The sequence below is a fragment of the Anticarsia gemmatalis genome, chromosome 20 (assembly GCF_050436995.1).
Source record: "Anticarsia gemmatalis isolate Benzon Research Colony breed Stoneville strain chromosome 20, ilAntGemm2 primary, whole genome shotgun sequence".
NCBI classification, from domain to species: Eukaryota; Metazoa; Arthropoda; class Insecta; order Lepidoptera; family Erebidae; genus Anticarsia; species Anticarsia gemmatalis.
This window is the reverse complement of record NC_134764.1, coordinates 1,742,716-1,769,869: the sequence shown is the minus strand read 5'-3', so window position 1 is coordinate 1,769,869 and position 27,154 is coordinate 1,742,716. Positions and strand designations below refer to the sequence as shown.

The following is a 27,154-nucleotide window of genomic DNA, read 5'->3' as shown; positions in this document are numbered from 1 at the left end:
GAACCAAATGACCGTATGAGAGATGTTCGTAGTATAATATTAGTTTATCTTTTTAGCTGAAAATTGGAAGTGCCGTCAAAATCCCTGTAGCGTAATAGCACGACGTAATGGTGACGGTAAGAAAGGTGTTTAAGAATCAAATCATTTTTTAATTCTACTGAAATAGGTTAATGTTCATAATTATTTAATGACCTATTATTTTGTGGTGCTGGGTTGTCCCACAAGAGCTAGAGCGGTGTCGTGCGGGACAGCTAGTAAAAAATATTATCAAGATAACTTTTAAAATAGCAACCAATTCAACAATAGAGTGCCGAATATACAGAAGGACGTAACCCGTTTTTTTTTTTTTTTTTTCGTCAGGGAAACCAATCGGGGTGGCTAAAATGGTCGACCCACCGGCTAGGTCCCCGCCGCACTGGGACTGCGCAAACGGGGTATGTGGTCCGCCGTAGAGCCCACTAAAAACCTGACGAGTGTCCAACCACTTCCGCAAAGACGTGCGCCGGGATAACCGCTATAAGCTAGTACCGCAAGACGCACGCCATGCGCGGCTCGCCCCCCTACCTGGGGGGCCCTACCTTGGGTGATGCCGCCTGGGTGGATAGTGACGGCATCAAACACCATAGACGATGGACGTGACACCACCCGCCCATCACCTATCTTGGGAACCTCACCTCTCCTGTGGGCGACGGAAGTCCCATCTCCGTCACCCGGAGGTTCCAGTTAAGGAGGAAGGCGGCGCAAGTGCGCCGCCCGCCTGCGCCCGACGCGGCGTCGGCGGTTTGGGTCAGCGAGGGGATCGAGCTCCCTGGCCCGCTCCGCTTCCTCCTTGCGCTTGATCACCTCCTCACAGAAGGTGACCATGGCGCTCCATGCCTCGTCACTGTCGACCATGGCCTGGCACACGGTCGAGAGTGACAGATCGGCTCCGATGGCGTCAACAAGCGCCGCGCGCGGCACCGACCACGCCGAGCACACGGCGAGTGTGTGTCCCGCCGTGTCCTCGGCACAGCCGCAGTGATGGCAAGCCATCGTCGACTCCCTGCCGATCCGGCACAGGTATCTCCCGAAGCAACCGTGCCCGGAAAGGACCTGCGTCAGCCGGAAGGTCATCGACCCGTGTCGCCTGTTGACCCACCGATCCAGGACCGGTCGGATAGCGCCGATGGTCAAAACACCGGCGCTTGGCTCTACCAACCGCTCGGACCACTGCCGGAGGATTTCGTCGCGGCACTCACGCCGTGCGAGAGCCCCCGTTGGCAGCGACCCGGTCCCCGTGTCCCTCTCTGCTCTCGCCTGGCGGTAACGTTCCGCCAAGGCACGAGCCTCGAGGTCCCATGGGGGAGTCCCGGCGAGGACACATGCCGCTCCAAAGCTGACGGTCACATATCCCCGTATGGCCCTGTTCGCCATCACTCGTTGCGGTCTCTGAAGGACCGCAGTGTTCCGGCGATTCAGGGCATCCACCCAGATGGGCGCCCCGTAAAGAGCCATCGAGCGCACAACGCCGGTGTAAAGCCGGCGGCATGCACCCGAGGGCCCCCTCAGGTTCGGAAGCAATCTTCCCAGTGCCCCAGCAGCTCCAACAAGTTTGGGTGCAAGGCGACGGAAGTGCTCCCGAAAGTTCCACCTGCTGTCGAGGACGATGCCTAGGTACCGCATCGACCTACCAACGCTAATGGGAACTCCGCCCAAGAAGGACGTAACCCTGCCTCACATAATAACAGAATTAAGATCAGATAATACATCGTTTTAAAACAAAGCAAGTACAAGCCGGCCATTGTCATAGTGTTATGAGAGTATGAGAAAACATCGATTATTTTATAATGTTCAATAAAATATGCTTGTGTAAAGTTCTCCTGAGAAATTCTTGTCATTATGATTGAAGTTTAATAAAAATATTAGCTTTGGTATGAGAAATACTCTCACCACCATTTCTGGGTTCTCTTTAATGAACTTAACAGGCTTTTCACCGTTTTTTAGTTTAAAGTGACGTCACAAATGATGTATTATAAAAATACATACAAATAAAAAATATTGCAATATTATACAAAAATCTTTTTTTTCCTCAATCTTAAACACTGTTTTAAAAAAACAGTAAGTTGTAATAAAATAGTCAATCTATTTCTGCCTCACTGTTAGGCAACAGTGTCCACCAAAAATAAGGTAGCAGTTTTTACAAAGCCTAAATAAGAGCGATATCTATATAAAAACTAGCGGACCCGACAGACGCTGTCCTGTCTACACGCCGTCTGTTGGATCCAATGTAAAACATTCCAAAATCAACAACTACTAATAAATTAAAAATTAATAAAAAAACCATTGCTCAGCGGACAAAATTGTGAATCTAAACCATTCTCAGATCCCCTTGAACACACACAAAAAAATTCATCAAAATCGGTCTAGTCGTTTAAGAGAAGTTCAGTGACATACACACTTACAGAAGAATTATATATATAAAGATATCCCGAAATATTCTACTTAAATGTTTAGTCTAGCTAAACATATTTTTTCTACGTCTAACTACAGTAGTTCTTATTCGGATTAAACGACATTTCGCAATGGCTGCTGTCACCGCTTCGTATAAACCTTGACAAATAGCGCGGTAGTAATGTGCAGTTTCAATGTTAATTACATAGAAACGTATTTTGTGCTCGATGTAGGGTCAAGGCGTAATGTTATTGTTTCTACTCAACGTTTTTAACAATACAACAATGAAGGATTTAGGTGTAGCTCAGTGTGGTGAATTTGGCAATTGAAATTAAGATTTTTTTCGACTAAAAAAAAAAACTTGTCATTTTAGTTCCTTGAACAAGATAGTATAAGGAACTAAATAAGGATTTTTTTTTAAATTTTATGATCATTTGCGAGAAGCGATGACCGCTTCTAGGCCCAATAAAGATCAATTTACCAGTTTAGAATTTTTAAACTATAAAGAATAAAAATTGTTTGAAAAAGAATCCTATTACATGGGACTAACATTGTTAGCTCCAAAACGTGGATATATTTCATAGACCTCTGCCAAAACCTTCGGGTATAACAGCCGTGATATTATTAGGTCGGGGGAAAAGTCTTTTTACATTATAGTATGTATGAACTTGTAATAAAATCTCTTTGGCTTCAAGAATCACAAATGAGTACACGGTTCATTAGGTTTCTTTCAGTGAGCCCGTGAGGTACCCAAATATCGAGCTATTTTGTGTAGAGAAAACATTTTTTTAAAAGTTCATACATACTATAATGCGAAAAGACCTTTTTCCCCGACCTATTATGTATGTATATATTTACACCTGTTGACATCACCAATCTATCAGAGCACTAATCCATATAAAATGGCTGTGTGTCATTCACAAAAAGCTCCATTATTCTTTAGTAATAAAATGGCAGCATTACAGCCTGTCATTATTAGTAATGTGCTGGCCATTACTGCAGGTGTTCTATGTTTAGTGAATGTTGTATGATGGAGATTAGATACTAAGTGCGTTAAGTAAATGAAATAAACTTGATTATAGTTTCGGTTATATGTTTGTTTCTTGACAAAAGAAGCGTCCTGGAAGCTTTTTTACTTCCAAATTGAGGATATTTTTTGTTAATCTATGAATTTTTTGAGGCTTATTACACCGAAAGATTTAAGGTGTTTCGTCTAAGTATGCCCAGCAGTATAGTAAGTCAAATGCAGCAGATAGAGCTTCTTTTATATACATAATATTTAATACAGACGAAATACATCGATTGAATAAACTTTCAATCGATGTATTTCGACTATTTACTGTGTTAAAAAATAGTCTTCGTTAATCTGGAAAGTTTGCTTAAAAGTTCATAAATATAGTTCATAGCAAGTAGCACTTTTATTCTCTGCCTGCCCACGTGAAGTATTTTCATTCAAAAATAACATTTCACGTTTTAATTTTTGTTGATGTCCAGAGTAGAGCGTAGTGGAGGAGAAAGATTAAGAAGACCACACTACCATATGGACTCATAGCATGGAAGAGTGAGAGAGAGAGAGAGAGAGAGGGAGAGAGAGAGAGAGAGAGGGGTTTATTCAAACATTAAACCGGTGATAAATTATTTTATAAGCATCATAAATATACCTATCCATGAAGCATGTAATCGTAAACTACAGTAACACAAAAACGATAGAAAATCATACCGAATTTGAGATTCAATCTGTTCATCCAACCGTTGTGACTTTTAACCTTACATTTTAACTATAAAATGGTTAAAAACGTGTTAAATTTGAACCTTATAATGTCTAGTTAGTGACAAATGTTACGAAATATAAAGTTTTGTATATTTTTGTTAGTTTTTCTTTACATTTCATGGTGATAGACATGACGGCCGTGGCTAAAATAGCGTTGGAGTGAAAAGTAGCACTTGATCTTTACTGTACTTGAAAAATAGTAATGTTTTGTGTATCTTTGGATACTGCATTTGCATCGGTTAAAATATAATAAACATTTTTTGTCTTACTATTTCTCTTAACAAAAATCTAGACGTTTGTCATAAAGCTATATTGTGTTGATTTTCTTGTATTTCAAAACTTTCTTATTACATCACTCCAGCCTAATATCAATTTCGTTCTAAGTTTAAAAAAGTACAAAAATATATCTTACTAGCTGACCCGCGCAACTTCGCTTGCGTCACATAAGAGAGAATGGATCAAATATTTCCCCGTTTTTGTAACATTTTTTACTGGTACTCTGCTCCTATTGGTCTTAGCGTAATGATAGAGAGAGCCTATAGCCTTCCTCGATAAATGGACTACCTAACATTGAAAGAATTTTTCAAATCAGACCAGTAGTTCCTGAGATTAGCGCGTTCAAACAAACGAACAAACAAACAATCAAACAAACAAACTCTTCAGCTTTATAATGTTAGTATAGAAGTATAGATTGTCAATCCGTTTTAGGTCTTCAATCAGGTGACAATAAAGAATTAAGGGAACTATCCTTCAGTTTAAATTAAAACCTTAAGTTAAGTTGAATTGCGAAGGTATGACGAATACGCGATACATTTACTTTCCAACTATGTTTTAAGTATGTCGTAAGTCACGAAAGGGTTTAGTTACCTCAACTCATTATGCCCTTAGTACACGTCTTTGAATCCTGATCAGCATAGCAATAGATCAATACATCAATCAGAGCACCTGTTTCTTACGTCACTCATTACATCAAATGATTAAATGTAACTCGATCAATTGCATCAAAACTTAGGCTATGCATACAAAACGCAGTATAAGTACAGTCGAAGGCAAAAACATGTATAGAAAATACATAAATAATTATCACTTTATCCTACTAATATTGTTAACGCGAAAGTTTGTAAGGATAGATTGTACGGAAGAGTTTATGTACATATTTTAGTTGTCTCTTTCACGAAATATCTACACAACGGACTTTCATAATTTTGCTTACACGATTAGTATAAAACCTAGACTAACAAATAGGATACTATTTACCTAGTTAAATCAATTCACGCGGACGAAGTTACGCGCAGCCATTATCTATACTAATATTATAAAGCTGAAGAGTTTGTTTGTTTGAACGCGCTAATCTCAGGAACTACAGGTCCGATTTGAAAAATTCTTTCAGTGTTAGATAGCCCGTTTACCGAGGAAGGCTATAGGCTATATCATCACGCTACGACCAATAGGAGCAGATCAGCAGCAAAAAATGTTACAAAAACGGGGAAAATGTTTACTCATTCTCTCTTATGTGACGCAAGCGAAGTTGCGCGGGTCAGCTAGTAAGTTATATGAGACGGTTTCCTTCATTGTATATGCACAGACGTCATCTAAGGGTCTCTTAGGTAACAGTTATGTGATGGTCTACATAACACGCTCTTAGGTATCCATTATTCAATGATTTGTACGCGGAAGCTGCTCGGTTATAAGTATACTGGTGGACCCGGTAGGTAATGGTAGCCGGTGATGCTGGAATCTGTAATTCGATAACATACAGCAAATGTCTCTCAGACACAGACATACATAAAATCTAGCCCTCCCAAAGGGTTAGGTAGAAACTTACGTAACTTACAAGTACAACCCTTAAACACTTCCTCGCTCAGATTTAAGAATAAAATTCAATTAAACACAATTTATTTTCCTTATAAATCATTGAGCTTATTACCGCAAACACAAAGATACAGATGTCTTTTGTTTTCTATTAAAATGAAAGTAAACCTTTGAAAGGGCAAGACAAGGCAATATATTTTAATTTTTTCTGTCAAGTCATGGCAAAACAAAACATTGTTAATTTATCTTACACTACTGTTACAGTTATTGATGGTCGTAGATTTTTTAACTAAACTTAGCCCTTTAAGAGAAAACAATACAGGTTAAAAGGTTTCATGTTTAAGTACATATAATATACATATATGGAAACAGCTTGACAGAAGAAATTTTAAGATAAATGATGTTCTTAGAAAATTCTTTTTTTTCAGTTTGTTTAACTTGTACGAGTAAATACTTGTTGTTTGTAGAGCATACAATTGTGGCAGTGTCGAAAACGATTGAAAATATATTATATTCATTAGTATTTGTGACTTAGTTAGCAACAGATCGATCTCTGAGGTTAAGCAACGCTTGCCGAGGTTGATTTGTGGATGGGTGACCATCTCATACATATCGAGTTCCTCCGTGTTTCGGAAGGCACGTTAAATTGTGGGTCCCGGCTGTCATTTTCGAAGATCTTTGACAGTCGTTAACAGTAGTCAGAAGCTTGAAAGTCTGACAACCAGTCTTACCGAAGAGTACCGTGTTATCCCAGGTAACTGGGTTGTGGAGGTCAGATAGGCAGTCGCTCCATGTAAAAACACTGGTATTCAGCTGCATACGGTGAGACTGGAAGCCGACTCCAACATAGTTTGAAAAAAAGGCTAAGCTGATATAATATAATATTTTGATTGGTGAATTCGTCATAAAGTACTTATGGGTTTTACTTAATTTTCATTCAAGTTCAAGCTCTTTTCTTTAAGTGCTTTAGTAACAAAATAAACATTCCTTCCGATAGATGTAATAACTATCTTCAGTATTCAACTAACCTGTTTGACGGAAGTATCCCTGGAGTCGATCTTGGAGGTAAGCTCTTTGATGTCATTCTGCAGTTCCAACAGCCTCGCCTCGTACTCGCCTTGTGTCGTGTCCAGCCGCCGCCTCAGTAGGTGCTTCTCTTGTTCTAGTTCCTGAACAAATACATATTATATTAGCTTTTTTTAATAAAGACCTTTATAACAGATTCGAGCAGTCAGCTGCCAGTGTAACTTGCGCCGAAACGTTCAGTTTTTCCCCAATATTAGATAAAAAATAGATTGGAGTAAGTATCCATAGTTACGACCTGCTTGAGAATTAAAAAAACTGCTTTAAGCATGAAGTTCTAAAATTCTGATTTTTCTTTAATGATAAAATTTTAATATCATGATTTTTCACTGAATAAATCAGGTAAAGCTGATGTTATTACATGGTTCTTAAGTCGGTAGCGTGTGGGGCAATGGGTATCGTATTTTTATTGAAGAAGACCAAAAAACATTCTTTAGCGGAGTGTGAATAGGTGATATGAAAAATGAACTTTAAACAGGAAGCAGTAAAATTATTTGGCTTTCTTAAATCATATGAAGTAGACATTACTCATAATATAAATCTACGTATTTTTGTAGTATGTCGCTTATTAACAAGAACTCAGCATTCACTCGGAAAGTTTCAACATATAAACATTACCCGCCTTACAACCAATTAGCCAAACTAATAATTACTTTAATCTAATCACGCAATTTCAACCTCATAATTTACAAGTGTTTTTATCAAGTGCACTGAACGGTTTAATTGAAAGAATAAACAAAAAACTCCACTATTTCCGCGCCGGAAGTGCACTGGGAAGAACTGTTCCGCCATTTTGTTTCCCATCCATTGTCTATGGTGCGAACTGTGTTATTAGAAAGCATAGTTTACTGTTTATGAAAGATGCTTAATTAGTGTTACAGATGGGAAATATTTGATTTAAATTACGTAAAATTAACAAGCTTGTTTCATTGAATAAGATGAGATTTAATTGTTTTAAGAAGACTAGAGTACAATAACTACGTAAAACTTGTTTAAATTCCCTATGGGTAAAGAGTTGACTAAACCAAACTAAGGTTCGTACTTATAGCCTATTATCAACTAGAATCACGGTTTTGAGATCCTATTTTTAAATCTTAAATGGGTTATGCGAGCTTCCTATTGATTTCAGTCTTAAAATACGAACTCAAGTAAACGATGAGAGTAAAAGTTTTACCTATATAACATAGGTACACTGAAACAATGTCCGGCCTAGTATCTACATCTATAGATCTTTACATTACCGCTTAAGACAACTATGAATGGTTTATATTTTTATTTTTAACTTAGTAACAGAAACCAAATAGACAAAAAAAATACATTTCAGCAACAATATAATGATAATTAATTATGCGTCACGTCATCCGCCATTTTGTAAAAACGCGGCCATAGACAAAAGGAGTGGACGTCATATTTGTTTAAGTTGCATTTGTGTAAACAGTCCATTGATATTATTGAGAACTTGTGTTCAAAGAAAAATACTTTTAGTAGTTTTATTTTGTTAAATGTGCTCTTTTGTGAATGGGTACTGAGAATATTATATACGTTGGTTTGATTTTAAACGACACACACATTTTTTTTTGTAAAAAAAAATGCTGCTGTTTCGCAGCGAATGGTTACTAATAGATCAGCCAAGGGTTTGATTCCAGGTTGTACCATCGTTTAAGGGTGGTCACCTTACTTAAATCATAAAAATAAACACGGGTCTGTCTGATACGCCTTTAACGGCTAAACTCCCAGGCCGATTTTCATGAAATGTAGCCTGTAAATAGATAATGATGGAATGTGAGAAACATTCCTTTGATAGCTCACGTTTAAATGCCAACTCTTTGCTCACTAAATCTTGATAAAAACATAAATAAATCGAATTGTACTAATAAAGAAGTTCACAAAAACCCGCGGAAAACCTTTCTATTCCCTAAATATAGTGACAAAACCTTCAAACCTTTGTGACGAAGTTGTTTTTATTACAACTCGTACAGTCACGCTACACATCACACTTTAAGAATCGTTATAATAGTAGGAGTATAGTAGTAGCCTATTCATAATTTTAAAATAGACTAGAACCGTCGTTCCAAGTTTTTGCCGGTAGCGGTATTCTCTACAATCGGTGCTATCGAGTATTGAGAGTTTGACGTTTAGAATGTACTGCTAAAATAGTTCCTACAACGCTCATTAGAGGCGCTGTCGCGCTGATAAGATTTTCATACGAAATTTCTGGATGACAAGCCTATAGTAGTAGAGAATCGAGCTACTGATTATTATACTAATATTTTCGACAGCTACCCTGTTGTTGTTAGTCCATAGTGGAAGAGAATTGGATTATAGTACTTTAATGTCAACCTAGGCCTGGTACATAATGTCTGTTGTTTGTATGTTTGTAAAAGTCTTCGCAATAATTCATAGTGTTTATAGAAAACCTTCAATTTCTACCTGTGGGTACCATGTCTGAAACGGTTTAAGCTGTACCATTTCGGAAGGCAAGGGTGAAAAAACAGTTTTATCTTGTTGACAAAGAAAAGCCTTCACAACTCAATAACAAGTTTCTTATAACATTTATAATAAAAAATGTGATATTAATATAAAAACATTCGCTATCAGTTGACCGCATACCCTAATTGTCAAGTGAGAGTGCCCTGTTACACTCAATGATGTTGAAAGCGAACTTATACGGGCCTTATCATTACAAGGTCTTGCTAATATACGATTTTTAAGGAATTATATCTGTGGCTTGCAATTTTGTTTTTGGCAACAACTGTACATATTTCATAAGTAAGTCTTTTGTCGCCATTGTACTAACATGTTTGCCCTTAACTCAAAAATGATTTTTTTTTTATTTTTTTTATTAGCCCCTTATGTGTCCCACTGCTGGGCAAAGGCCTCCCCTCTTTCCTTCCAAATCCGTCTGTCCTGTGCCAAGCTCCGCCACGATGGAAAATGATTATATGGATTTAAATTAGGCGATTACATCACATACAAAGTGTCTTCTTTGAAAGGTGTCATCGTGTAATTGATAAAGGTTTTATATCATTTGATAGATATATTACGTGCAATGTTTTAATAAAAATCTAGAATAGACATAGTTCAACGAAAGGTACCTTTTCTCAAAAATTCAGTCTTTAATCTGCTGAAACCTTAAATGCAACCAAAGCCGAGCGGTTTAATGAATAAGCTAGTTTAATATTGAAAGCCTAAGCCATTAATTCGATCTGAGCTTAGAAAGCTGGTTAAGTAGAGGTTATGTAGATACTCTTTGTTCTGTTCAAACTCGTTTGCTTAATAAAAACTAAGATTTGTATCACTTGTTATGACATAATCCTTTAGCGGGCTTAGTGGCTAGACGAGATTTGAGATTGTGGTGCTATGACGTTAGTCTTTTTTTGGTGAGATGTACATTTTGTGAAACTCTATACTTAACATTGCTTTTCGTTGACTTTTCCATGAATTTATTCAATGAACAATTTTAAAGTTTTTGACAAATGCTGCATTGAATTATACGATGCAAAAAGGTCGCAAAATTATTAATCTATTAAAGTTATCTCATAATGGGAAATAGGCTGTTGGTCATTAAATTATCACAAAATCAGTTTTTACATTCTTTGACTGACGGCACGTCGAAGATTTTCTAATGCAAAAAAAATCATAAGAGATCAATCGACTATCCTATTTTACAAGGTAGTGTAAACAAAGTTTTGCTAATTAATGTATTATAGAAGAACTAACTACCATCAAGTACAAGATCCAACATTATTTTCAATTAAAGAAAATCTTCACAAGAAACTCATGTATTTACGAAAGAAATCTAAACAATACGTTTAATTGTGCGAAGATACATTTTGATTAGAAACCAAGCCGATGGAAACAGGGTTGTCGAAAGTCATTGTGAAGCCGACCTGGTTGACGGCTGGTTGCCACAACTTATGTGAACCCGTGAACCATACCATGAGCATTTGTGATGTGTATGTAAAACTGGGACATTTTCTCGTTTGGACTGTGTGTTAGACTAGCGGAGAGGGTAGCGGCGCGACAAGTGGAGCGGTTATGGTCGCGGTGAACTGAATAATGTAAAATCATTTAGGACATTTTATACTTATTAGTCGTAGCGATGTTATAAAGCCTATAGACTTTCTTAATAGATGGATATGCAACACAAAAATAAATTTTCTTTCCTCTTACATAACATTACGTTTGATAGCTTTAGGCAGAAGTGTATGAAATACACCCACTTTTCGCCATTATCAATGTTAGTCTCATGTAATAGGAGGCGAACCTATTGCTATACACCGTTACCAAACTCAGGGCTAATATTAAGGAATATTTTAATGAAAGTTAAAAATACCACTAGCAATATGTCCGAACTGGGAAACCCTCCGGAGACTTCATGATCACCAGTCGTACACATTACTTTACTATTACATATTACTTTATGGGTTGAATAAAATATATAATTGTCATTAAGAGCGTCCGCTACCCGCCTCGCTGCACGCTTAGCTAGTCCAAGCTCTCAACCTAAGACTTTTACTCCAACAATGCATTAAAAGTCTTCCGAGAGATGAGTGATGGTGAAAATAGTATTGTCTCAATTGTGATAGTGCTCGTGAGAGTTTGAACTTATTCTGATATTTTGCGGTTACTATTGTAATGTACGGACGTAAATTAGTTTATATCTTACCATTGTTATTACAAGATTTTGACAGATGAAAGTGCTGAGTTACCGACAATGGATTTCACTGCTATGGATTGTCTGACTTCTTAAACACTGCTTAGTACATTTTGTAAGAAGTCAACTACAGTGCTAAGAATTAATTTGGTAGATTTTACTATCGTACAAATATCGGTCACAAGGAATACTAGTGTTCTCCTAGACAATTTATGAAGTATAACAAGAACTGAATAAAATTGTGGATTATACTATTGATGTGATCCACAATAGTGATAGATTTCAAAAGGCATCTATCTGCCTTGTGGTATTCCAAAATCTTTGTGCTTATAGTAACGCGGGTTAACAACACAAGCTAAATATTTGCTCTTATTATATCTACGAAAATCCATTTCACATTGTTACAAGAACGAATAGGCATAAACTGCCTTTGACTGGCAGAAAATGCCTTAGGCATTAAGTCCGCCTTTATACAAATTGTATAAGAAGTTTAAATAAATAAATAAACAGAAATGTAACAAATATTACAGAGACGGTAAAGATGCTTCTTCATGAAAAACATGGGACGGGTTGATGATGAATATTAGTAGTACGTCATTTTGAACAGGAATCTAACGATTTCACGGTCACTGCTGCAATGACCTTAACAACTTTGCCTAACGTGCTCTACCATTATTTTCTACACAAATGTGACCACATAATTTGTCAACCATGTACATATGTGTAAGTACAGTCACGGGCATAAATCTCACTACACCGTGGGTATAGTATTGAAACATTTTTTGTCAAAGCAAATGACAAAATTACGACTGTTTGTTGTCTTCAAAACTATCCTACAACAGCTGGTATTTTCAAACTGGTGTTTAAATGTGTTTAAAATTGTAAATGCGCGTTTGCAAGGATAAATGTATGAAGGGTTGTACGCAAAAACAACTTATCGAATTTCAGGCTCACAGGTTGTTTATAACGTTTCCACATAACTCGAGAAATATTTCGTTGAGGTGGCGGCAGAATATTTATCTTCCATGAATAATCAAGATATTACAATGTGTGTCATTGTGTGTTAAATATTGCCTAACAGTCAATTTAAAAATGTGACAGTGAATACATATACTTACTCGTGACTTTACCTATGTTGCGAATACTATGGCATTGGCCTGTCATATCAGCCCATCTATGAAATAAAAGTCAAGGCCTACTAAATAGATGGTCAGGAAATAAAGAGCATCGTTAGCCACAGGTTCTTTGACGTATGAGGTCATTACTTTTGGTTGTAAGTGTGGCTTTTGATTGAGAAGTGTGCCTTATATGGTTATGTAGGTCAAATATTGTTACAATTGTCGAAGTTCCAAATTATTCGTACCGCATATTCCTAAACACGGACAGAGGAGAGTGAAAAGAAATCACAAGGATTGACAAAAATCGTAAATCTTTTAGAAGACAATTGTTTTGCAATAATAAAAATATAGTTATAAGTTTTACTGATTAATGTCCCGTTGCTGGGCAAGGGTCTCCTCAAGGAAAGAGGGAGCGGTTACGCCTTGAGTCCACCATGGCCAAGTGCGTGTTGGAGACTTTACATACTTTAAAGAACTGTTCTAAAGAACTCGCAGGCATGCAAAGTTGCAACACGATGATTTCTTCACCGTTGGAACAAGTGATATTTCTAATACACACAAATTCGAAAAGTCAATGGTGTGTTGCTTCGGGTACGATCCTGCGACCACTTACTTAGGATGCGCAAATTATTTCGGCTATATTTTTTAAATTTAATATAATTTAACGAGAACATGTTAATTAATTAAACATCGTGACAAACGAATATAAATATTAAAGGATTATCTCATCAAGTAGCATTAGTCATGAATCATGATGTATCCGACGATCTGCAATAAATAACGATGATGTATCCATGAGGTAACTACAAATTATTACATTGTAAACACACCAAAAGTTTAAGTATATAATATTAATTTAATATACACTTTCTATACATTTTACTCTAGTGGTCGCAGGTTCGAATCCGAGGCAACACATGACTTTTCGAAGTTATGTGTATATTAGAAATAATTACCTATCACTCCAACGGTGAAGGAAAACATCGTGAGGAAATCTTGCATGCCTAAAAATTTGTTTAATACATTTATTGCGGGCATGCAAAGTCCTCAACCCGAACTTGGCCAGCGTGGTGGACTCAAGGCCTAACCCCTCCCTCATTACGGGAGGAGACCCTTGCCCAGCAGTGGGACAGTAATGGGTTAAATTTATTATTATACATAATATCACGGCTGTTTTACCCAAAGGTAGAGGGGATAAAGGTATGTAAGGAAATAAACCCTCTGTTTACCATTTTACCCAAAAGTGCAGGCAGAAGTGAATGATATACCTAACTACACCCCACTCACGTTTCGTCACTTTAGCCCCATGTAATAGGGGGCGAGCCTATTGCCATATTTGCCATTTACTTGTAGTACCGTGCAGATTACAAAATAAAAGAGAAAAAAATAATTTCTGACTGTAACAATTCTAAGTACAAAAATTCCGAAATATTCGTGTTTACCTGTCGCATTTACAACTCGAACCATAGTAGCACTAATTTCCATAAATATTGTTATAAAAAGTGATATTATCTTTATATCGAGATGAAACAAAAGCAATTAACAAATCTTCACGCGAATTTAAGAACGCAAATCCATATTAATATAAATAAATATAAAAATATATGTGTCTGTCTGATAATCAAACGACGGGATCTATTTCAATGAGATGTAGCATATTTATACAGTAAGCCTGTGATCACAGTCAGTGTATCCGATGCCGAAACGTCAAGCGTTACAAGGAAACTTGAATGGTTGTTTGCTTTAATTCCCGTATTTCTTTATAAATATATATACTTAACAGGCAATGCGAAAATTTATACGCAAGTTATTCTAGCATGGAAATAGTTTAATAGGACCAGGGCCGGACATAGGGCGTACTTTTCTTTAAAAAATCTTTTTATATCAAGTGAAGCCGCGCAAGTAAACTATAGTATAGCAATAAATCACAGCGAATTGGCCAAGTAATTTACGAGCGAAGATAAATGTAATTAGGCTGGCTACACACTACACTTTCATCTTAACTAGGCGGCTAGGCGGCTTACACACTGACACACATTACAGACTGAGTTATTAGGGACAAATAACAATTGACTGCGATATAATTAAAAATGTGTACGCAAATTATACGATGAAGCGATTTGTGACTGTTTAAAATAATATGGTTCAGTTTGATTGAGAAAATACTATTTCAGACATAAGTATTGATATACCTAAATAAATACCCTATAAACGCTCTTAGTATGAATTTTATGATTAAAAAATATATTCTTTCATAGATGTAACGTAAAGTTATTCTTTCTTAGATAAAGTGTTTTAGAAAACCTACATTTACGACTTAAAACACAACAAAATGTACAATGATGACACGGGCGGCTTCCATCTCACCTACCCTTTGTATTAAGTTTTAATTCGATATTAAACTTCATACAAACGATGCATTATCTGCTACATGCTAAATGTACATTCCATTCAACGCTAGTCTATCTACAATTTAATTAACTTAACACATCAGACACTCCTAATTAAAATTCTATGTAACAAATACCGTGTGTAACGCACTGGATCAACGGCTTGTAGTAGTGGAAGCCGAATCGTCGTACACGCCACGGCTAACACGTAATTCCTTTTTATTCTCTTCCCCATACATAATCTAATTAGTTCTTCCGTGTCTATTGTTCATTAAGACAAGGCTTTTTAAGGGCCTCTAATTTGAGGTACGGCTTTGGGCATTATGTGTAGAGAATGGTTAGACTTTTTGATGGCAAAACAAAGATGGCTGCTAGACATGTCACATTCTTTTAATTTGTGAAAATTTAAGCAGTATTTTTTATCACTATTGTATTCAAATGTGTAAGCAGGGGTGAATTAAATACGAAAATATTGAATTTTATTCATGTTTTTATGTTGCCGATAGCCAGGTTATTGAAATTAACTAGGTACCAAACTCCAGCCCTAATAGAAATCGAAAAATTGTGATGACGCTATTTTTACTCAAATTAATTTGATTTTCATAATTTGTAATTTACGGTCATAAACACTGAAGTTTGAACCAAGATGTTTTCATCATTTTAGACTTATTTTCAAGGCTTGGCTCTTCATCACTCACGTCTTAGACCACATCCCAAAGGTCGCACGAATGCTTGGGCAACGGCTTCCGCAAAAACTAAGCATTGTTTTATTTCAACACGCTTGCGTTCGATTCTGATAATGTTATGTTTCACTGTGAGAAACTCAACAACATTGTTTGATATTACTAATTCAATGTTTAGGGTTCCCCAACGTTCAAAGTCCCCAACCCGCACTTGGCCAGCGTGGTGGACTCAAGGCCTTACCCCTCCCTCATTACGGGAGTAGACCCTTGCCCAGCAGTGGGACATTAATGGGTTACACTTATTAATTTTAGGGTTATTTTTGTGGCCTTTTCACCTTAAAAATGGTATTTAAATACACATAGTAAAACTATTTTGCTTACCGCTTTTGTTTTGTTTTTGTTTAAAAAAGTCATTGGGGTTCTCTTTAACGCTTCACCAAATTTTTAAAAGAATGTACCTTACCTTAATCAACAATGATAGCAAAATAACTTAAAATAAGTCAGCTAGCGTTTACGGCTAGCGTAACAGGAATATTTGACGAATTAATTACCATTAATCAAAATCAAAATCAAATCATTTATTCATATAGGTCAAATGCTGACACTTATGATAGTCAATGATACAGAGAGTGAATTTACCGCCAGTTCGGAAGGTAGGGCCAATGAGAAGAGCTGGCGAGAAACTCCAGGCCACTCTTTTTAATCGCCAATTAGTTTTAACAATCTTTTTATTAGGTATAAAACTTTGATGATGTAAGGCTGCTACCAATACTACCGAACACACATAGGTCATAATATAAATAAATTAAATCAATATAAAGGTGCTAATTAATGGTTCTATGTTGATAGTAAAGCAGAACTTAAGTGACAATCGTATGGGAATAGACCCGACTAGAGAACGCAGTGTTAGTAGTTAGTAACTGTCGTTAACACCGTTACCTAGCTGTAGTCATTCACTCCACGATAGTAATTATACCATGATTGGACAACTTACTGTTGTTTGCAAAAACGTTTTGTTTTGAACACGATTAGTGGTAGAAATATTTATGGCATTTGTGGTGTTAGTTTTGAAAGTATAGGTAATCCATTACCAATTGTATCATAAAATCCAAAAGATTTTATGATACAATGTATCATAAAATCCAAAAGATTTTATTGAAGTCTTTTGGAAGAAAGAAGAAGAAATCTTTTGGATTTTATGATACATTGAATCATAAAATCTTTTGGATTTTATGATACAATTGGTAATGGACTTACTCTGCTTTTACCCAAAAGTCTTACCCTCTTATTCATAAAAATATATGAAGTTTTGAAAGGCTTACTAAAAGTTTTGTTTCTTTCACTCCTAAACGAAATGAAAAAGAGAAAACATATTTTAGTAGTTTTTTAACTAAAATAGGTTTATAGTCAAAAAAAAAATCAAAAAAATCAAAAATGTTTATTTCGTAATCTCGTACAACTTTTTCAATAAATGTTACATAGAGACCTCCTTTTAAGTAAATAATATACCTGTGCTAGGAGGTCTCGCTCTTCAATAGCAAATTATAAAAGGGTAAAAGTGGTGTACAGAATAAAATATAAAATATTAAAAAGGAATACAAAGGGAAATTTGAATATAACAGAATTAAAAATTAAAAGAATATTAAACAAAATAGAATCTCTTATAAACAAAAACGTCTTATATACGTTACATTAAGTGGAAAACGCAAGACTTGCGTGTGTATGTACGTGGAAGTGTGTGTAAGTTTGTGTTACTGTGTGAGTACGTGTGTGCGTGTGTGTGTGTGTGTGTGGGTGTGTTAGTGTGTTAGTGTGTGTGTGTGTGTGTGTGTGTGTGTGTCTGGGTGTGTGTGTGTCTGGGTGTGTTTGTGTAAGTGTGTGTGTGTGTTTGTGTAAGTGTGTGCAATTAGTGAGTCTGTGTGTTTAAGAGTATTTTATATTAACGATGTTTGCATTAATATTTCAATGTCATCATAAGTTTTCAGTTTTAACCATTCGATTAATGTCTTTTTACAGATTGTTGCAGACATAGGATATATGTTAAGTGTTTTGTTAATATTATTGTAAAGTATGGCAGAATGTGCAATGAATTGCCTTTTGGCGTATGCTGTTCTTACGTATTTAGTAGGTGCAACACTGTGTTTTCGTCGCTTATGTTGATGGTGAGGGTCATAAGATAGAGATTTATGTAATTTTAAAACGGTATGAAGTACGTACAATTTTCTGACTGAGAGGATGTCGCTTATGGAGTATAACTCATTAGTTGGAAATTTGAAAGGTTTGGAAAACATGACTTTAATTAGAGATCTCTGTACCCGCTCTAGTTCTAGAAATTTAGTTTTTGTTGCACCGCCCCATACGGGTATACAATAAATAAGAATGGATTGAGCCAGAGAGACATATATTGTATTTAACATTTTATTAGTTGTCACATGTCTTAGTTGCTTAAAAATCCAGATCAGTTTTCTAGTTCGGGCCATGACCATATCAATATGAGAATGCCATGATAACCGCTGATCGACATGAACTCCCAGGTACTTTATATTGCTTACTTTTTCAATCTTTTCACAAGAACAATCAATATTTGATGAGTTACCACATGTATGAATTTTTATAGTTACGTTTGGTCCGGGTTGACTGTTATTATAATTGGTAAAAGCTATATATTTGGTTTTCGAAATATTTAGAGTTAGAAGATGCGAATTTAGCCAGTTAACAATGTTGTGAAGCCCCTCCTCGGCAAATTTATATACAGATTCCCAAGAATCGCCAAAAAACACTATAGCAGTATCGTCTGCATATGAGAAAATACGGCCGTTCTCCGGCAGCATTCTGCAGAGTTGGTTAATATATATAAGAAATAGAGTCGGACCTAACACACTGCCCTGCGGCACCCCGTAGGTCACATACGACTCCCCACTAATATACTCCCCTACCCTGACTTTTTGTCTACGATCCTGCAAATAGTCTGTGAGTAATGCCAACGAGTTTCCTCTGATGCCAATGTCTTCTAGTCTGCGCACAAGAATGGGGACAGAGACGGTGTGTGTTTATAAATAAGAGGGTTAATATTTTACTACTTCTATTCTTGCCGTTCATGTGTCCCACTCATTTGTGTTCTCTGTGATTCATTCCTTTCCAATCTATCTGCACTTAAAATGAAAATACTATTTCCTAAAAATTGACAAATTATTATATTTACCAAAACTTACTATAACTGCGCCGGGCTTATACTTTTCGTTGTAAAAACCTGACAATGACAATCAACATTTTTGTACATATGAATTTAATACACTAACAAAAAATCGTTTAAATCAAAGAAAATTAGAATACCAATGCAAAAACAAGTCACAATTACTTTACTGCAACAATAAATAACTTAAAAACATCTAGAAACGACTAACTAACTTTTTGCGACATTAACGCAATTTTCTCATGCATATTAACCATAATATAATGAATAGACTAATAGCTATCATTCGCAGTAATAGTGAAATCATGTGAACATACAAACTACCGTATTGGTTAAAAAGTTAACGGAATATTTAGTTTTTGTATGATTTAGTTCATAAGTTGTTGAACAAAAGGTGTTATGTCAATTGACATCCGCAGTTCGTAACGTCTGTTGTAACGATGTATCTTGTTATAAGAAACTATTGAAGTGATTTGTAAGTGAACGAGTATTAGTATCGATTCTTCACAATGGCGTAATTGTAGTTGGGCTTGGCAGTTCGGAGCCCCTAAATCCTGATCAGAAAACCATTTTTTTATAGTGTTTAATAGCTACACTAGCCTACTGGTTTTTCACTTGAAGTAGTCGTAATTTGATACTACTTTTGGGCAATAAAAGTATTCAAATAGGTATCTTGAATAACGAGTTAAGATACAAATCGTGACAGATAATTTTATGGGCAATTATAATATTATTTAGATACTTCAAAACTTTGGTATCTCATTATTTAATTACTGATTTGGTAAGCGGATTAAAAAATATATATTTAAAATATTTGTCTCGAGTTTAAGCTGCACACATAGCGAAAACCACCGTAAACTACAGGTACTGTATTCGTTACTTATTAGTTAACTCAGTGTTAAAACAAAAACAAAATTACAATACACCACTAACTAAACAACTCAATTTAAATACACATTTTCCTCCATTCCAATAAAAAGCCGGCCAATGTCGATTCGCTCCGAATTTGTTGATAAAGATCAGATAAGTTCTAAAGAATAACCGGACACATTTGCGAGATAAGAGCAGTGCCACTAGCGCAGACTTGCGAAACAGAACACTTACGAAATCATACTGTAATGACAATGTACTGTGTAGAACGAGTTGTTTGTGTGAATCGATACTGTTTTATGTTTGTTTTGAAGAGCAAAACAAACAACACTTTAAACATTTGGGTTTAAGGAAAGGGTAGCGAAAAAGAGTTTTTTTTTAAATAAAAGCGGGGCAGATTTGGACCCGTTCATTATAGTTATGGAATCGAGAGCAGTATTTGCTGGTTCAAATTTTCGAGGGCATGGGCATGAATGCATGCGCCCATAGCCAGTTGCGCTCACAGGTCGGTAAACGATCTGTGGGTTAAGCAAACCTTGGCGCGGTCATTCCATAGATGGGTGACCGCATGTGGTATTTGAGCTGGGCGTCTCCGTGCTTCGGAGGGCTCGTAAAAAGTCGGTCCGGTTGTTGCCAGTTAAGATAACAGTCGTTGAGCCACGTCAAAGGCCTTCGGGCGGCTTGAACAACTGACACTAGGTTGACCACTAACCATACGATAAGAAGAAGAAGAAGAGGGCATGTAAAGTCAGTACGGCGGACCCGAGGCCTAATCCCTCCGACTCTTGTATCGCAGTGAGACATTCCACTAGAATTGTTGTCTTTAATTCAGCTTCAACTATCTTCCTCAAATCAAGCAGGGTAAAATATTGCCAACTATAATATAATGCAACTTTTTGAATATATATTATTATTATGCTACTTTATTAAGATAGATGAATTCTTTAAAAGAGAACGTCAAAACACCTTTAAGAATTGGAAGATATTTTATTTCATTTATAAAGTGTCACTGGCCATAAATATTCGCTATATACATACATACATTTGCAATATATTATCATTAACTTATCCGCTTGCTAAATGTCCTCATGCAATATCCTTTATGTTGTTAATGGCTTTGGGAAGTTGTTTAAGATGCAGGTCATACTGTAGCACCTTAAATGTTTTGAAGGAAAATTTTGATGCCTTTTTCCCGCATTTTTTATTCCCGTTAAGATTATATGTTCAGACTGACTAACTGATGACTATATACATATCTATAGTAATCCATATTTTACAGGTAATGATACCTGAAAGCAACAATCTACACCAAAATCCGTTCGTTCTCTTCGAGAAAAAGCCGAAAGTCAGCCGAAAATTTTAAACCAAAATTGCGAATAGAAGGTAATACTAATATTATACACACGAAAGTTTGTGAGAATGTAAGTATGTATGTTACTTTTTCACGCAAATACTACGGAACCGATTACGATGAAATTTGTTATAAAGGTAGTTGAAAACCCAAAGTAATACATAGGCTTTTTATCCCGGAGTTCCCGAGGGATCGGGATTTACACGGGAAGGGTAGACGATGTCGCTGGCGGCCTCTAGTACTTAGTAATAACTAGCTGACCCGCGCAACTTCGCTTGCGTCACATAAGAGAGCGATTGGTCGTAGCGTGATGATATATAGCCTATAACCTTCCTCAATAAATGGGCTATCTAACACTGGAAGAATTTTTCAAATCGGACCAGTAGTTCCTAAGATTAGCGCGTTCAAACAAACAAACAAACAAACTCTTCAGCTTTATAATATTAGTATAGATAATATGATGACGTGCAACAAGGCTGTATTTTTTCAAGCTCAGGTACAGTTGTGTGCAATTCTCTTATTATCGGCACAATCTCGGTGTGAAATCTAAGCGAATGACCCTCTGTACAGTTTGTTTCACACAGCTTATGTAAAGCGTTATGTAGAGCTAACTTGTTGGACTTTTGTATAGACAACAATATTTGTAAGGAAGAGACTTAAGTCGACAAAGATTATAATAATGTTAATCTAGTTCGGTTCGATCGAATTTTGTATATTGTCCGATTTTACCTAATATGATATCTTTCGATAGATTTGCTTCCCTTCAGTTGATTTTTGACGGATCTTCCATACGAAGTATATAAGAACTAGCGGACCCGACAGACGTTGTCCTGTAAACACGCCTTTAATTTGAAAATTTTAAACTTTTTTTATTAATCTAAACCATTCTCAGATCCCCTTGAACACACACAAAAAAAATCATCAAAATCGGTCCAGTCATTTAAGAGAAGTTCAGTGACATACACACTTACAGAAGAATTATATATATAAAGATTTGATTGGAGGTAAGTAGATCTATCCATGGATAGAATATTAATGTGGTCTGTAAGTCATATCAACATGGAAAGTCAAGTCTAACGAAAAGGATTATGTGGAAAGTATGAAGTCCAAATTTTAAACATTGATAAAATTAATGTTATATACTTAAATCGTCTTTATTTACCAGAGCCAGAACGAACATACGAGCTGCTTTTTATTTCCGAAATTCTTTAACAGAGGAGCAAAAAGCAATATCCAGTTACCAGTTTTTATATATTTCTTACATATTTTTTCTCAAACCTTCGAAGTGAAATGTCTTGACATTGACTGCTGTACAGTGCAGTGGTGTTACGTAAAGATATAAGTGCAGTACGACATCAGTAATCCTCTTACAGATCCGCTTGGTGCGTGGGCGGACACCAGCATGTGGAAACCAACGTGATACTTACTTTCATGTTATTGTCGCTCATATTTATGTATTGATATTCAAAATCTTCATTCATTTTCTTAATTTTTTTTAAAGACAACTCCCGCACTAAGAATTGCTCTTGTGTCGCGGGGACTTTTACAAACATACAAACAACGGACACAAAGCACAACCAGACCCGAAACAATTATGTGTGGATCGCACAAATAATTGCTCCGTGTGGGAATCGAACCCACGACCTCCCGATGCAGTGGTATCGGCGTGGTCACCTAAATCACTGCGCCACGGAGGCAGTCAAAAATGAAAAAGAACTATTGAGAATAACTAAAACTATTTTTGATATTAAAAGACAACTCAAAAAAATGTTTGAAAAGGCTTTTGATTTGATAACAACATAAAAAAAAATGGCAACTTCATCTTCAACTTAACTACATTAACTAATACTATTTTTCTATTGTTACTAAGAATATTTTTTACACCCTAGCTGGCAGTGGCAACCGTATTGCCACCATGATTTTTTTATAGAAAATGATTTTTTTTTTTTATATTTTGTGGACTGAATTAAAGCCTAATTTTGTTAAACCATACCCCAAATTTTGTTTTGCTGCTATACTTGGATCCTTCTGCTGGTAAAAGGGTTAAATTCTCACACAGAAGAAATATTTTCGTTATTCTAATCTGTGGCTCGATTCTCTACCACTATCGACTACCGACAACCGACCTGCCATCGAGAAATTTTGTATGAAAATCTGATCAGCGCCTCTGCCGGGCGTCGTAGTAAATATTTTGGCAGTACATTCTAAATGTCGAAATTCGATAGCTAGCCGGTTGTCGGTAGTCGATAGTGGTAGAGAATCGAGGTACAGATGACTTTTACGTATGTGCGTCCATCTGTCAAAGTATCCATTAAAATATAATACAGCTTTGTTGTCTATAAACACACATTACCATTCCTTCCTTTCTATCCAGTATAACCCGACGAAGCAACAAATATTTTGCACTTTCACGACTCGACCTTCCACATAACCGGTGAGATCATCGCACATTAGTTTTATTACTGTAATCTTAGGTTATAGTCAAGTCTAGCCGCTGGTGACTAGCGGGTAAGATGACCTCGGCGTGATGTCAGCGGTTAGCGAAAGTGGTGGTTTTTGTTACCAGTTGAGGTAAAAACTTGAAGGGTATTTGTAGTTCTGTCATCTTTACGAAGAGCTACGGTTCTTAAGTCGATTGAAATTAGTATGAAAATACAATTTTAAAATATTTTCAATGATGTCCATCATCCATTATTCTAGTCTTCCTTCCAAACTATAATATGTTGGAGTCGGCTTCCAGTCTCACTACATGCATCTGAATATCTCAATATTCCATCATAAGTCCTACACCTTAACCATTGGACTACTATCATTTGTAAAATTTTATCTTTGAATCCTTGTTTTTTTACTAAATATTATATCTCTAAACCAGGCTTTTAAGTTCAAAGATAAGATATTATATCATAATCGTTAAGTTTCACTTTTGAAGTTCTCCAACAAATCAGCCAACAAGCTCACGTATTGGATAACACGATTACTAAACATTGTTACACATTCACATAAACGTTTTTACACAGAGATCTATTTCACAGTCGTATATAACAGAGGAATGTGTTAAACGATTTTTTACTGTGGTGTGAGAGAATTGTGCACTAGTTGCCTATTGATTTATAGGTATAACGTCCTAGTGGGCTATGAGAGTGATATAATAAATAAATATCATTGGACAACACACACACAGTGTTTTTATTCCAAACAAAGCAGAGCTTGGTAATCAGATAACTGATAAACATACTTCTAAACACATACTTAAATAGATAAATTGACAACCGGGCTCAGAACAAATACTTGTGCCAAAGATTTGTCCCAGATGGGATTCAAACCCATAATACGCGGCGCGGCGCTACAGTTATTGCGTTGCGGTTAATGGATGGTTTATGTATAAACTTGGGTAGTAGAAACATATGAGTAGGTACACGGTGTAAACAATTTTTTCTGCAGTTAGTTGGTTTTAATTGAAGTTAGTGCCATAGAAATCGATAACAGACGGTCGCTGTTTTTTCGACATTCCTATCAAATTCGTATCTAAAAAGTATCACATCTGTTGTTCAGGTTATAAACCATCCTTGTACCAAATCAATCAATCCCTTCGGTAGTTTTTAAGAGAAAGAATAATATTATACATATACAATTACAATAATATATACAATTATACAAGCTTCACGGTCCAAATCTAAGATCCTTTTCTTGTCGATGCTTCTTCGGTTAACCAAGAAACACCATTATTTCAAGCAAAGACTCTCATAAGAAAAGCAACTATCACTGAGTCGATATGATGGTGGCGTTTGCGGAAAAAAATAATATGAATTTTACCAATTTACTAACATCTCAGAAGTAAAAATGCGTATATTAGTCTACACTCACGATTTCCTTCTGAAGCAAACTTCAGGTCACAAATGGCCGTTAGAAAGGCAACATTAACCGCAGTTCTACTTCAATAACTTTATGAAATAAAAGCGAGTTTGTTTGAACAGTGCGAGTAAAAGTGGTGGCTAATACTTTCTCAATACGAATAATATAATTGTACTCATATATCACGATACTGTTAAAGTGCTTATATACTAGAGCGGCCTTAGACTTGAAGAATTATTTATTTTATTGCCTAAGAAGCGCTGGCTTGACGATCTAGACGCCTTTAATATTAATTAGACACATATAGCAGGAGATAAAGAGGACTGGAAGAAAATGGGGGAGGCCTTTGCCCAGCAGTGGGACCTAAGTAGCTGTAGCAAGTTGGGTACACATAGTGGGTGAAATTGATCGAAAGGGCTTCGTAATGTTAAGCTGTTTTTAGTGCTCTGAAGAAGCCGTGGTATTGAGTACCACGGAAATGCAAAGGTCAGTATTGTTTTGTGTCAAGTATGTTTTAAGTATGGAAGTTGCCTCAGCGTAAGCCTTTGTATCAAAATTTAACTGTATATCTTACGCGTAATTCCTTGCCAGTAGTCTCGGAATACTATTGCCCATTAGGAACTTGAAAATTAAGGAAAATTTTAAGTCAGAGTAGGCATCAACGCATTTGTGGCGCTCACAAATGCTCCCTGGAAGAAGAAGAAGCCAGAAGACGGAATATCTACAACTGCCAGTGTTCTTTTGACCAGGTACATAAAAAATTACATTATTCTAGACCGTTTTTACTCCTAGGAACTATCTTTAGTACTAGAGATTCTAATTTATTACAGGCTTTATAAAATTCTATTACGCGAATCATACGGCTTTAATCACGGGCTGTGTGTTAGGCCTCTTATAAAAAAAGCATATCACATTAAATTAAAGTGCGGTTATCGTTAATTCGATACGATTGCTATTGCTGTGTTATTTGTAAAAGTGCTATTAATAGCAGTCGTAAGAATTTTATTCGTTAATTACTTTTTAATGTAATTTTAACTTTGAAATTAAGTACGGAAGTCAATACGATAACTATTATAATAATAATATTTATGTAAAGAGCTATCACGGCATCCACACAGACTACTATTAATGCACACAGACTACTAGGTACTCGCTTGTATAGGTACGTTAGTTTTAATACAGAGTTGAAATAGGTGATAAGATTTCGATACTATCGAGCACTTTTACTATTGCATCAAATTATCAAGATATTATAATAATATGGTCGAATTACAATCACATAATATAAAGTAAGACAAGTATAATTATAAAAAGAAAGTGGTGAAATCTTATATTTTCCGAGATGTATACTTTTAATCCGTGACTCAGTGATTTAAAGCACTTAGAGCTATGAAATGGTTCGATGGGAGAAAATGTAGCGCTAATGATCTGTGTAGAGTATTAAGCTCAGTAATGGGCAATAACGTATGACGCTTAGAAAAATATAACTGTGAGACATTCCATAGTTATTTAATTCTGTAGATTTTTTTTATGTCTTCGTGAGTACATAAGAAATGCTTGTACTATTTCACACATGACAATTTATGCGTGCTTAACATTAGGGCTTCGTCATTTCAATAATTTGCAGTTGCTGTTTAGGCACTTCAGTGGTCTATTGAAAAGGCTTCTTCAGAACCTTGTACTACAATGAATAACCCACACTAATCTTCAAAAAATTGCTTGCTTTTGCTTAAATAAAAGCTGTTTATGAAAAACGCTCTTTTCCACGTGTATTTCTCCTTCAAACTCACAATGTCACTTAAAACCCTTCCTTGGGTAGACCCTATCTAAAATCAAACTCAATTCCATTCTCGTCTTACTGCTAACTATTATCGATCGATGACACTAACATTTTGTTATCCTTAGTAGCCCTCTTCAAAAACCAATCTCGATACTTTTATAACA

The 27,154-nt window shown here is 36.1% G+C and overlaps 1 protein-coding gene across 1 annotated transcript in view; it reads right to left on the bottom strand.

The window, feature by feature from the left end:
* Nucleotides 1–27,154, bottom strand: part of LOC142981398 (bicaudal D-related protein homolog) — a 157,745-nt gene that overhangs the window by 33,289 nt on the left and 97,302 nt on the right. The window contains exon 2 of the mRNA XM_076127293.1: nt 7,042–7,182. Coding sequence (XP_075983408.1) covers nt 7,042–7,182 — 141 coding nt within the window. The remainder of the gene's footprint in view (nt 1–7,041; nt 7,183–27,154) is intronic.